The sequence below is a fragment of the Plectropomus leopardus genome, chromosome 24 (assembly GCF_026936395.1).
Source record: "Plectropomus leopardus strain MGB_pleo_1.0 chromosome 24, ASM2693639v1, whole genome shotgun sequence".
NCBI lineage: Eukaryota > Metazoa > Chordata > Actinopteri > Perciformes > Serranidae > Plectropomus > Plectropomus leopardus.
Window position 1 is genome coordinate 10232493 of NC_142199.1, and position 12409 is coordinate 10244901.

The window sequence follows — 12409 nt, forward strand, 5'->3', positions numbered from 1 at the left end:
GTCCATTCAGACTGCAGCATCTGCTTCTGATCACAACAAATCAATGTATGGGATATTGAATTCTGAAAGGTTTGTCGGTATTGCACCCAAAGGTGCTTCTTTTAAATAACACGACCACCTTGTTGATTTAGGTTTTTAGGTTTTTTTTTAACTTCTGTTCTTCGCTTTTTCTTGTGGTAAAGCCACTGAATTTCATGTATGATGCAATATAGTATAGTAAAAACGATATTATTTAAGGACTATTCTGGCTGGGGTGTGAATTTTATCCAGTTTTATCGGCCAATATTGGCTATATTGGTGTCAGATTTTTTGTTGTCTGTGCAACATGCAGTCTTATTAATATCAATGTGCAGTCTTATTATTTCCATGTGTAATCGGTGTAAATTTGTGTATTTTTTTAACTTGAGTTTTGTGTCTTGTTTTTTACTATGTATATTGTTCTTTTACGTTATTTATCTTGTACATACCTGCTTCAATGTCCCTTTGCTGCTGTAACAAAACAAATTTCCCAGTTGTGGAACTAAAAACGGATTATATTCTCTTATCTTACCTTATGCACAATATGAAAAGATTATTTTTAGTAGAGGATAATGCAGAAAAAGAAAATTCCCCATACATAAACTGTAAAATATCCTGCCATCATTATATATCTTTATCACAAGTATTTGATAACCATACCTGAGGGATAATTGCATTGCATAATTGCATACATATTATATAATTTATTACTTCCCGATATCAGAATAAGAATCAGAATCAGTCTGGCTCTAACTGAAGCCAAAATAAGAAACAGACTGTATAAGAATGAGACTTATAACCGGACTAACAGCAACGATAATTTCAGCTTTTACAGTTTCTGGCTGTGATAAATGGTGTGATTTTGGACATTTTTGCTGGAAAAAATACATTCTAAAACCCACAGGCAGGTTTGGGGTTCAGATGGTATCTAAAATAAATATAAAATACAACCATTAAAAGTAACGTGTCTCTTCCGTAAGCCAAAATATAAAACGCAAGTCTCTCCCCAGTGCCTGTAAAATTATTTGACGTGCCTCCTCCCCCTACATAAATAATTAACAGTCCCTAAACAGAAGACTTTTTCAAATGCATGCATCCCAGCATGGAGGCAGTGTGCTAATGGAGGCCTGATCAAATCCACTGCAGAGAGAAGAAATGCTTAACTGCAGCGTTCTAGTTATTTATCACAAAATCCACAATGAAACTTCCAAACAGACAAAGCTTTTGGTTAAACAAACCTCAAACGTCAGGGCAGGGAGAACGAGTCTGACAGGCTGAGAGGAGTAACCTGGCAGTGAGGAGACAAACACACACTCACGAGCATGCAAGCACAAAGCCTTAACTAACACACTCAGTGAGACACTTAACCAACGCTTAAGCTCTGTAAATCAACTTAAATCCATCTGCCATAAGGTAAGCTCATACAGATGACACTGATAATGTAAACAGCGCTCCGCCCCGCACTGTCTTTACATGTTTGCTGCTGACACATGGTGATGAAGTCAGTGTTTTGCCCTCATTCCTATGGTTCAGATGTCAACATTAACAACCGTGTGTGGTGATATTTAGTCCACAGGTCCAGTAGGGTTTGTGGCTTTTTAACTGAGCAGTAAAATGTTAATGGTTGACTGACACCTTGTGGATAATTGATGTAACTGCAGCAACATACACAGTGGATGTTTGAAACTTGAGCAAATTGGTTAGATTTCTTTCAAAAACATGGGTCATGACCAATGAAATCAATTATCCCAAGATAAGCAAGAAATGTGTAAAAAAAAACAACAAAAAAGCACGGAAAAAACAGAAAACTGAAAAGGAAAGTTTCAAAAAACACAAACAAGGAAATTACCTGGGAATTAAGTGTTGTAAGAATTAGAATCATTTTGTAACAGTTTAAAATATGTAGTTATGATCATTAGAAAAAAAAAGTTTTTCTCAAGCTTTTTAAAAACAATTTTCAAAATCTATTAATTTCTTGTAATTTGTGCAACATTTCTTACCAAGTTACTCGTTGCTCCTCACAATGTTCTTGAAAGAAATTGCCCCAGTTTGCTTCTGGGTTAAAGTTTTGAAAACTTGTGAAAAGTCTCTGAAAGCAGTAAAAGAGAAGTGATGTTGTTACAGTTTTCAAAGGCTTAACTTTTAAACTTGAGCGCATTGGGCTTGGTTTCTTTTAAAAACACAGCAGTAAGCAAGGAAAAGAAGAAATGACCCCAAAATGTTCAAGAAATTAGTAAAAAAAAAAAAGTACAAGTAAAATAACCTGCTATTTTTTGAAGGAAAAAACAGTAAAAATATTTTTTTTAAAGAAGAAAAAAAAGATGAAATTATCTAAAAATGCTAAAAATATGACTTTGTAACACAACTTTAAAGATGTAAATTTTGATATATATATATGTGTGTGTGTGTGTAGTTTTCCCCTATTTTTTTCGTTTCGCCTGAAACATGTTTCTCTTGCCTTTATAAAAATATTTTTCTCCATCTACTACTTTCTTGCAGTTTGTTCAACATTTCTTACCAAGTTGCTCATTGCCTTTTTTTTTGCAGGTTTTTGAAAGAAATCACACCAGTTTGCTCAAAGTTCAAAGGTTCAGATTCAGGTTTTCAGGACTTGCTTCAATTTGTTTTCAGCAAATTACCAGCAATTTAGATATGAAAACACATTTTTTCTAGTAGCAAAGAAGAAGGAAGTGCACATTATTTCACATGGAACTTTATTACTAACTAGTGTTGTCCTTGTATTCTGACCGCCTGTCCAAAAGGTCACCAGGTGGTTGCAGGGAAGCAGCACTGTCTTACAACTGTGACACGCTGTTGGTGTCAGGTTAATAATATTATAAATAGCAACATGTAATACAAATGTTGAGTTGCAAGTCATGTTAAGAACATTTACACAGTACATTTCTGATAGAAAAATTAGCCTTTAAAATCCAGTGTCGTTTCCTTCGATGTGCCAGCGCAGGTAAGAGCTAAATAAATGGAATCATTTAACACCGTTTGTCAGTTTCACTAAAGGCAGAACCAGAGCAATGGTGACTGTATGAATCACGGGAGAACCATCTTTGTTTAAATTTAAGTATTTCATGATATTTCAGTAATTTACTGTAACATAAAAAGTCAACAGACTGTTAGCTCTTAAAAACATCACTGACAAATATCAATGTCCTATCAATTCATATTCTTTCAACCTGCTTGTCCAAAGATGTTAGCATCCCCGATACACACTATCTTTGCCTAAGTCTAGCGTGATCGCAAGTTCAGAAGAGACACGTCAAAAGGCATACTATAATTGTCCATAGCTTTCCTTAAAGGAATAGTTCAGATTTGTGAAAGGGAAGTTGCATGGGGTACTTATTTTTAGTTTGTATATTAAAAACAGTAGATGTCAGTCAGCACGCCCCCAGTTTGGAGAAGCAGGCTGGAGTCTGTCCTGGAAGCTAAAAAATGCACTGATGTGGATGGGGGGCAGCAACAAAATGCATTTTAGCCACCTTAAAAAAAATAATACTAATTAAAAAAAAACTGTCCCTTTAACAAGACGACTCCTTGAAACCGGTGATCCACACAGTGACATATAATAGCTACATTTCATGGTAACAGGACTGCATCCCTGGCATTACACAGCAAACCTCTCTCACATATGAGGATAATTCATTCATGAGTGTTAAAAATAGAAAATGTGTTCTGGACCTGTATTTGACCTTTTGAGTCACACAAAATGAGGAATTGTACTCACTTTGCATCTTCTGCAGACACTCTCTTCCTCTTTTCACTGCATCGTGACACTACAGGTTTGCTGACAGCCCACTTATCAGTTACAGCTCCTCTCTCCATAAAAACACTGTTACATGCTAGGCAGCACTTCTCAGCCCTAGGAAATACAGCAAACATAGCCACAATCTGTCAGTTATCCCTAAAATAAGAACATTATAGTGTGCCGTCTACTGCACACCAGCATTTTAGGTCTGCGGTACACATTCAGCTACAATACATCTCTGTCTCAGTGAAGATGTCGAGACCATTTAATATGAAAACGTCTTTTAGTCAGTGTTAATCAGTTTAGTTCAGGAGAAAGTCTGGGCTTGGGTAACCAAATAAACCAAAATCACCCTGGTAACGTGCGTAAAGACGCCTGATGTCCCGCTTGCTGATGCCTGAGAAGTACTGCTCCACCTTGGTCCTGTTGTAGCGGGTGATGCCTGGAGGAATGGCTGGGTAGGACACCAGCTGGTCGATGCCTGCTGCTCGGAGAATATGCGGGGCGTCCTGCTCCAGAGTCTCATGGTGGCCCACCACACTGTAGTGTATTTCACACGGCGCGCACAACTCTGCATAAGTCACCCAGTGAATAATGTGCTCGCCGAACTGACGGTCCATACGGTGACGGCCGTCCACGTCACCCAAATAACGGACAAAGTCCTCAAAGTGAAGGCCGGAGGCGGCGAGCTCGCTATCGCGGTGGCTCTTGCGGTACTTGCGGATGATGGCTGGAGCGATGTCGTGTTTGTACCACGGCTCGAAGCGTGGGTTCTTCACAAACTTGTCCTTGAATGCAGAAATGAGGCGCTCAAAGGGGTCCCGCACGATGAAAAACTTGAAGTAGGTGTTTAATCTGTTGAGAAACGTTATTGACAAAATGGCTGTGAAAGATGAAAAATAAACACTTTTCCCATTATCACAACTGAGCTCTCTCATCCGCAGCAACCACGAGCACATCCTGCAACCTGGCCCAGACAAGTTGACATGATCAAAGTAACTCTGAACTGACCTGTGAGTAACTTCCTGTGGCGTGAGTGATGAGAGACGGGGCAGGCCGTTCTTCTCATGGTCGTGAACAAGGTTCTCTGGGATCTCCTCCACAGTGGGGAACGCTCCTGAGAATTTTAATTGCAAAAGTCATCAACTGATTTACAACCCTAACTCCAAATCAGGGACAAAACATAATTGTGTAAAGGATATTACAACATGGGCTCAGGAACACATTAGAAAACCATTGTCAGTAAACACAGTCCATTGCTCCACTGCAGGGCCTGGTTTATTCCTATGAGAGCGGCTCACTGGCACATGAAGCAAAAAAGGCTCTTTTTCCAGGTGAAGAATCTGTTTAAAATTCCCGGATCTGGCCCATACAGCATTTGCACTGGAGACTCACAGCCTGTGCCAGGTAACTCCTGGCAGCAGAGCGACTGGTTTCCGGTTAGCATGTTGCTTGTTTGAACATTTAATCTTGTGGCTTTTTTAGACTTTCCAAATGTTTTTTAGCTGGATGGCTCAAATCTAGGTAGTGAAATGAGTTGTTTCACCGGGGTTTTGAGTGTCTTGTCTGTATTTATTTTCATAAATATATATTTAAAGGTATGTTACAAACCTTCTTTTACATAGGCACCTCTCCTCTCTCTCAAAATAAAGCCTGACTTTATTTTGAGAGAGATGTAACTTTTGTACTACTCTATTGTCAATATTTCGGGAGTTATGTGGGGGTTAGTGGTATGGGGAGGATTGTAATTTGATTTCATACTGTGTCCTGTCTTGTATATGTTCTGTAAAGCTTTCTACATGTTGTATACAGTGTGTAAATTTGTTAGAATTTAATAAAAATATTCTTGATTTAAAAAAAGCACCTTTCCTTTTTTTTTTTTTTTTTTACTTTTTCTCTTATATATATTTTTACACTACTTTTGAGGTACTACTTTTTACTTATTCCTTGTCATTTTTTGGGTCATTTCTTCTTTCACTGCCCATTACCTTCTTCCTATGTTTTAGAGAGAATTCAAGCCAATTAACTCTGGTTTCAAAGGGTTAATTAAACAGACTTCAAGCCAAACTAAATATACAGCACCATGTTTTACAAATTTATTTTGTGCTTTGCCCATGTTTTACCCGCACACAACACCACAAATATTCATCAGCCATCCCTCATCATTATAGTAAATATTACTATAACCCTCATCTGTTACCTACCATTGAGCACAATGAGGACCTTCTTCCACTGTGTGTTGCCCACTTTTGGCGTCTGGCAGAACAAGATCTTGTGCTTGTCGCAGACGAAGATGCGGTCCAGGACAAATTTGCTGATGGAGACGTGAGTCAGATTCCTGAGGCTGCTGTTCTTACATACAGCTGAGAGCAACTCGACTCGCCTCTCAACCACTGACTGCCAGTCTGTCACTGTGGGGACGGCTGTGGGCTGAGACACACGGACACACACAGACACACACAGACAGACAGACACACAAATGAGGATCTTTTTTTTAATGCAGAGAGAAAATGTGAATGACTTTGTTTCAAATTGAGTCAGTGGTGCACCGTAAAATCTGACAAGTTGATCTTACTAACTTGACAAAGGTAAGTATATATAACTATTCTCATGTTTACCTTCTATCTATTTGTAAAATTAACTTGTAATAATTAACTTTTCTCAGTGTTAACAACTAAAACAAGCTAAATTTTTTGCAAGAATATTGGTCATATATTATTTAATAACTTTATTTATTTTATGTACCCACTTCTTATTTTTGCTGATATCTGCAAAACTAGAGGATGACACCTGCTTTGTATTGTGGTGTCTTGTAATCCCATGTGGGTTGGACCAGAAATGGCATTACACAGAAATAAAAACAAACTGACTAAATAACTAATCTTCAGGTAAACCAGGAGATTATTTAAGAAAACCTCAAGATAGTCTGCCCAAGAGAGTTCAAGAGGTGCTGCGCGTACAGGGAGGTCACACTAAATATTGACTTCAGTCTGAAGAAGCAGTTTTGTTCTGCCTTTTTTGTTGGTGTTTTAATGCACTGTAAATGTTCTCTGTGTTTTTTCTTCATACCTTAATAGAGAGACAGAGAAATAAATACATATATATCACTGCCACTTTGCTAAAACAACAAATCTATGGTAGCCTTAGACTTTTGTACTGTACTTTCAATTAAAACTAATTGTTATATTTACTTACCAGTTTCCTAGATTTATAAAAGTAAGATAATCTTGTGTGACTTTGCAGTATCAGAGTAGCGTATCAGTATAAGTAATCAGCTGCATTAGTCACCTGATCAGAGGGCTTTGGGACAGTTTTTTCTGGGCTGGAAAGACGAATGGGTTTGACCACCTTGGTGCCTGGTACTGTCCAACTCTGACCACCAACCCTGTCTCCATAGTCTGAAAAAACACACCAGAGTGGGCTGATCGTATTTACTCCATTAAGTACTGACGCCAGTTGTCAATATAAGACACAAAAGCTTACCATCCACAGCTCTGAAGCTGATGAACTTGCTGACGAACATGAGGATGAGCAGCACCCAGCCGCAAGCCCCGAGGAGCAGCCAGTGGTGCCGCATCGCTTCGCCCATCAGCCGAAGGCCATGGAAACACTGCGCGGCGCTCCCACCTGGACACACACAGCTAACTGTGACTTCACAAACAAGCTGTTGTCTTAGACATTTGTCAGCAACCACAGCACCTAAAGCTAATGCTAAAACATGTTACGGTATCTGCGGCAAGTTAACGTTATATGAATTAACGACGATGAAGTTCGCTTCTGATTCGTGGCTTTCGCTTCAGCAGTTGCTGAGGCAAACAAAACTGCTAATTTTAAAGTATAAACGTGTTGAAATAATGATTTTTTTATTTTATTTTTTTTTACAGAAAGAAAGCGTATTACATTTTACAAAATCATTTGTTATGCTTTACGGATAAATATGTAGCTTACAAATGGATTGTAAAACATCTCAGTGTTACATTTAAATGTTCCTTAAAACTAAACAATTTATGACAAAATTGGTATCAACATTGGGACATTGACAAAAAAATATTTTACCTGCTAATTACTGCTATTTGGAATTGAAAGACAAAATAATTATGGTTTTCTAATGTGTAGATATTCAATTATTAATGTTATTAGAGGGTTTTTACACACAATTTGACTGGTGATAGAATTGCAGAAATTTCATTTTTGTCTAAATGGATGGTTTCTAAATGGACAGTGTTAATTTCAATCTTGAACCACCTCTCTGGAATAATCTAGTCCAGATTAGACAGGTCTAGACGTAGTGGTTTTCAAGAAAAACCTGGATCATTATGGTCTACATGTGAAAAAAGCAGGGAAATTTCCCTTTTTTTTTGCATTTTTACAAATAGAATAAATATGTCACAAATGTGAAAGTGGGTTTCAGACAAACATGAGGCTTTACTTAAAACATCTAACATGCTTTGCAAATTACTCTCCCCTTAACTGCTCAACCAGACGCTACGATGCAGAGGCTGACTTCAGCGTCGCTGACAAGTTAACGTTATGTGAGTTAGCTGGAGCGGTCTCCCTCCTTCATTAGCTTCTGAATTAGTGTTAGCTAACAGCCAAGGTTACTGTTTTCAGTGTGTTTTATATGAATAGCTACCAAACGGCTAACGTTAGCGCATTCATATACAGTAGCGACCGTTAACTGCATTTTAGCTGGCTAGCTGGTCAGTTAGTTAGCCCAGCAGCTAGCCACACCTGTCCCTCCCAGACATGAAGCAGACATGATTCACACAACTCGAACCAGCCTAATCTTTCTCTGTGAGCCTCATACAACATGTCGACATAAACACAACACCAGAGCAGCCTCGCCACTTACCTTTCTATTGAGTTACAGCAACTTTACAGCTGCACAAACTCAGGGGGAAACGTTGGATGCCATCGATCCGCTCTCTCTGCTGCTGCGTCCCCGAGCTTCACAACATCCGACTGCTGACAAAGGAGGAGCGCCCACTAGCGGCAGCTTTGTATATATATATAAAATGTATTAATGGTTAAATTATTTATTTTTAACGTTTCATAATAATATTTATTTTTAATGTTTCTGTTTTAAATTATTTAATGTTTTTTTTTAATTCTTTCAAAATATTTTTTTCTTTTAAATTTTGTTTGAAATCCTATGTATTTATTTTTTATCTTATTTTTTTATTATTTGTTTTAATTCGTTTGGGCATTTTATTTATTTCAAGTATTTTATTTTGTTTTTTTTTATTTATTCATTTATAATTTTTTAGATGATTTTTTAAAATGAGTTTTATTTTTTGTTCCTTTTATTTGTGTATTGTCATCACCAAGGCAAAAAGCTAATTTTCTAATGAAAATGCAAATCCTTCCTGAAAACTGAATTGCAAAGAGTATTGGAAATGTGAAAATTCACCTATTTATCACTGAATTGCAATTATGGCGATGATGATTTAAATTAGTTTTTTTTTTTAAATTTGTTTTCATTTTAAAGTTTTTATTTTTAACTGTTAATTTTTTTTTCATTTTCTATTCTATGTATTTATTTTTGTCATCAAGCAACTTCAGAGTTCATTACAAGTTGATCATTTAAATTAGCTGTGCTCAGCAGTGAAAGAACTAAAACATGCATTTTTCAGGTTAGCTTGTTAATGATATTCTTCACAAATAATGATTAAAATGATTGTTGAGAGCAGTATTCTCATCTGTGATGATAATAACCATTAATCAAAATCTAAAAAACACCCCAAATATGACAATTGCATAAAAAGAAATAAAGACACAAGTCAAAAGGTTCTTTTATTTTTATTTATTCGACTCGCAGAGTTTAGTTTTCATCAACATTGACTGTCTGCAGACCTGTTGGACAAAAAGGGGAAAACAGATTAATAAAAATGTTATTTGTTGTTTCAGCAGGTGATCGTCAGACTGTTAGCGGTGCATTTACCTTTGCATGTGGTGACAGGAACGTATGTGACCAGGGTGTACAGTTTGTTGGGGGAGTCCTCGTCCTCGTTACGCTTCCTGGACAGCCGCACGCGTATCCTGTACGGCACGTTCCTGCACAACACAGAGCATAACACAATGGTTACCATCTTCACTAAATGCTCAGTGTTTGACCTGTCTCAGCAACTGTTAAAACTGGCTCCAATTTCACGCAGTTTCTCATTTCTTGCAGTCTTTTTTTTCCTTTCTGACACAATGAATCAGAAACAGTTACAGCGACGTCTTGCTGATCTACACCACCTTGTATGTTCATCATTTTCCATCTGTGGTGACATCAACCATAGCAGAGACTTTTCATGTCAATACTACAAGGTACAATTTCACCTTAAATCCACAGGTGAGTACCAAAGAGCACATGTCAGTGAAAACGCCAGTTTTGAAAAGAGGCAGGAGCATAACAAAGCCTGGAAGCGAGGCGCGGATCTCTGAGCTCAGTCGAGCCGCTAGCTTTGACCTCTGACCTATTGTCTTGCCTCTGAGCTCTGCTGATGGCCTCCAGGCTCTGGGACTCTTCTGCCTTTTGTCTAAACCCGGTGATCTCGCACAGTGTGCAAAAAGAAAAAGAAAAGAAAAATTTACTATAACATGGATTTAGAGGAAAGACTGTCAGCCCAAAGCACATTCTACTAAAATATATCCACACAGAAACCTTTTACAAACCACTTCCTTCCCCTACACCACTGTTTCCCAAACCTCTCCTCGATTGTCCTTCGTGTTTTCTCCCTGTTCCGACACAGCTGATTAAAATGATCAACTCGATATGAACTCTTGAAGCTGCTTGATGACAGGCTTTTCATTTTCAAGTAGCACAAACAGGACAGTGTGCAGTCAGAGTGGGTTTTAACCGTCATTACGTCGGTTTGATTAAAATCAAAAGTCTGTCTCAATGTGCCAGATTGTTATGATTTCATCAAAACATGGCAGTGTTACAGCTGCATCATCTTACCTGACACCCTTGCTCCACACTGCCTTGTTGAGGCGAGTGTCGATGCGCACATCGGGAGTTCCCATCTCCTTCACAGCAAACTTGCGGATCTCCTTGATGGCGCGTGGGGCCCTCTTCTTGAAGCCCCTGCAAGGAGAAAGCACCATTATATTTGCTGAATTTAACAATTCTGTTAGTTCATTAAATACAAGATTCAGACACAATTTACTCATAAATTTCCATGACTTAGAGGCAAATTTACATTCTCTGAAACAACCATCAATACTGTTTATTGGTTTTTCATTATATAATAGCTCTTTAAAATATATAACATTTCAAAAAGCAATGAATTCATAATAGAACTGACTATTTAAATATAATTAGGGACTGTTCATTATCAATGAGAATGGAGGGTGTGATGTAAAAAAGAGGGAGAAATGTCATGATTTTTGAAGTTTATTTTCAGTACTCACACTCCATGGATGCGCTTGTGCACATTGATGGTGTACTCTCTGGTCACCACCTCATTGATGGCTGAACGCCCCTTCTTTTTCTCTCCTTTCTTGGTTGGGGCCATCTAAAAACAACACACACACACACACACACACACACACACTTCTGCTTAAGCATTTGATTACTGAACTCTTAAAAAGCACCACCGTCTTGACTACAGAGATCTTTGATACAGATTTCCAGAGAAGCTGTTGTGATAAAAACAGTTTCCCTGCTAACATGTTCCTTCTACCTGGATGTGAACCAAACGTTTGCCCTTATTCTAACTACAGAGGGGCGCTCTCAAACCAACCGAAGACATTATTTAGCTGGGGAACAAATTTCGACACAACACCGGCACCGTAGCATTAGCATAAAGCTAGCCTGAGCTCTTATTATTATGACATGCGAGCTAACCGGCAGGTTAAAATAGCACTTAAAGTATCGTTTAACTAACAATTTAAAACTACAACTAGTGTTTCACATTAGAAATAACAAAAACTCTTTCTAGCGTAAAGAAAACGGCACAGAGCAGCCGGGCAAAGTAAAGCCACTCCGGTGCAGTCGATGCCGTACCGTTCGTCGCTTTAAAATGCCTTTAAATACGTTAAATCACATCAAAAACCTCACATAGAGGACAGCACATCATTAATGTGTGTGACTACAATAAGTGTGGGGTGATTTGAGTCTCTAATACCACAGGATGGTGATAGATTGTAGAAATATAATTTCCGAATAAAATACTCACATCGACTCTAAGTTGAGGCGGAAGTCGGAAGGACGGATCTAAAGCAGAGGATCCTGGGTAAAGGAAACCGGTCCGTTTTATATAATGTCTGTCAACAAGTGCACGAATAAAAGTTCCGGGATGAGCCTATATAAAAGATTAAATGCCCTTAAAAATATATATTTAATATAAATTAAATACTATTTCACCTTTTGAAAGACATAATGAAGATGAGGAAATGCGATTTTTCCCTTATCAGACTACTTTAACAAAACATTGACACAGAAATAAGTGTTGCACGCATAGCACTTTGGTCTCTAATCTGCTTTTGTTCACTTTTTCACATTTAGGAACATGTAGTAAGTGGCTTGCAGTATTGATTTTCTTTAGAACAGGAATGTGAGATGCCTATATAAAATCATTAATTGTACAAACTTGGCACCAGTTAAACAGAAAATAGGAAGAGGCAGTATTATTATTTTTATTATTA

At 37.8% G+C, this 12409-nt stretch overlaps 2 protein-coding genes across 2 annotated transcripts; both read right to left on the reverse strand.

Annotated features, from left to right (window-relative positions):
• Nucleotides 1-2715: 2715 nt before the first annotated feature.
• On the reverse strand, nucleotides 2716-8926 carry chst10 (carbohydrate sulfotransferase 10). The gene is made up of 6 exons (XM_042513061.2): nucleotides 8628-8926; nucleotides 7259-7402; nucleotides 7064-7173; nucleotides 5980-6205; nucleotides 4787-4892; nucleotides 2716-4630 (listed from the first exon to the last, which is right to left on the reverse strand). Exons 2-6 carry the CDS (start codon nucleotides 7362-7364, stop codon nucleotides 4078-4080), a joined length of 1101 nt encoding a protein of 366 aa, XP_042368995.1. The 5' UTR covers nucleotides 7365-7402; nucleotides 8628-8926; the 3' UTR covers nucleotides 2716-4077.
• A 632-nt stretch (nucleotides 8927-9558) lies between these two features.
• On the reverse strand, nucleotides 9559-12079 carry rpl31 (ribosomal protein L31). The gene is made up of 5 exons (XM_042513106.2): nucleotides 11941-12079; nucleotides 11174-11277; nucleotides 10722-10847; nucleotides 9717-9829; nucleotides 9559-9628 (listed from the first exon to the last, which is right to left on the reverse strand). The coding sequence occupies exons 2-5, from the start codon at nucleotides 11275-11277 to the stop codon at nucleotides 9597-9599; spliced, it is 375 nt and encodes a 124-aa protein (XP_042369040.1). The 5' UTR covers nucleotides 11941-12079; the 3' UTR covers nucleotides 9559-9596.
• Nucleotides 12080-12409: the final 330 nt, after the last annotated feature.

Bases quoted from the DNA above. Each gene is read 5' to 3' on its own strand.
- chst10 (XM_042513061.2), bottom strand. From the start codon at position 7,364: ATGGGCGAAGCGATGCGGCACCACTGGCTGCTCCTCGGGGCTTGCGGC. The intron at 7,174-7,258 runs GTAAGCTTTTGT...GTGTTTTTTCAG, and splicing joins CAGCTTCAGAGCTGTGGATG to ACTATGGAGACAGGGTTGGT. The intron at 6,206-7,063 runs GTGACTAATGCA...CGTGTGTCTCAG, and splicing joins TCCCAAAGCCCTCTGATCAG to CCCACAGCCGTCCCCACAGT.
- rpl31 (XM_042513106.2), bottom strand. From the start codon at position 11,277: ATGGCCCCAACCAAGAAAGGAGAGAAAAAGAAGGGGCGTTCAGCCATC. The intron at 9,830-10,721 runs GTAAGATGATGC...TGTGTTGTGCAG, and splicing joins GTGTGGAGCAAGGGTGTCAG to GAACGTGCCGTACAGGATAC. The intron at 9,629-9,716 runs GTAAATGCACCG...TTTGTCCAACAG, and splicing joins TCCTGTCACCACATGCAAAG to GTCTGCAGACAGTCAATGTT.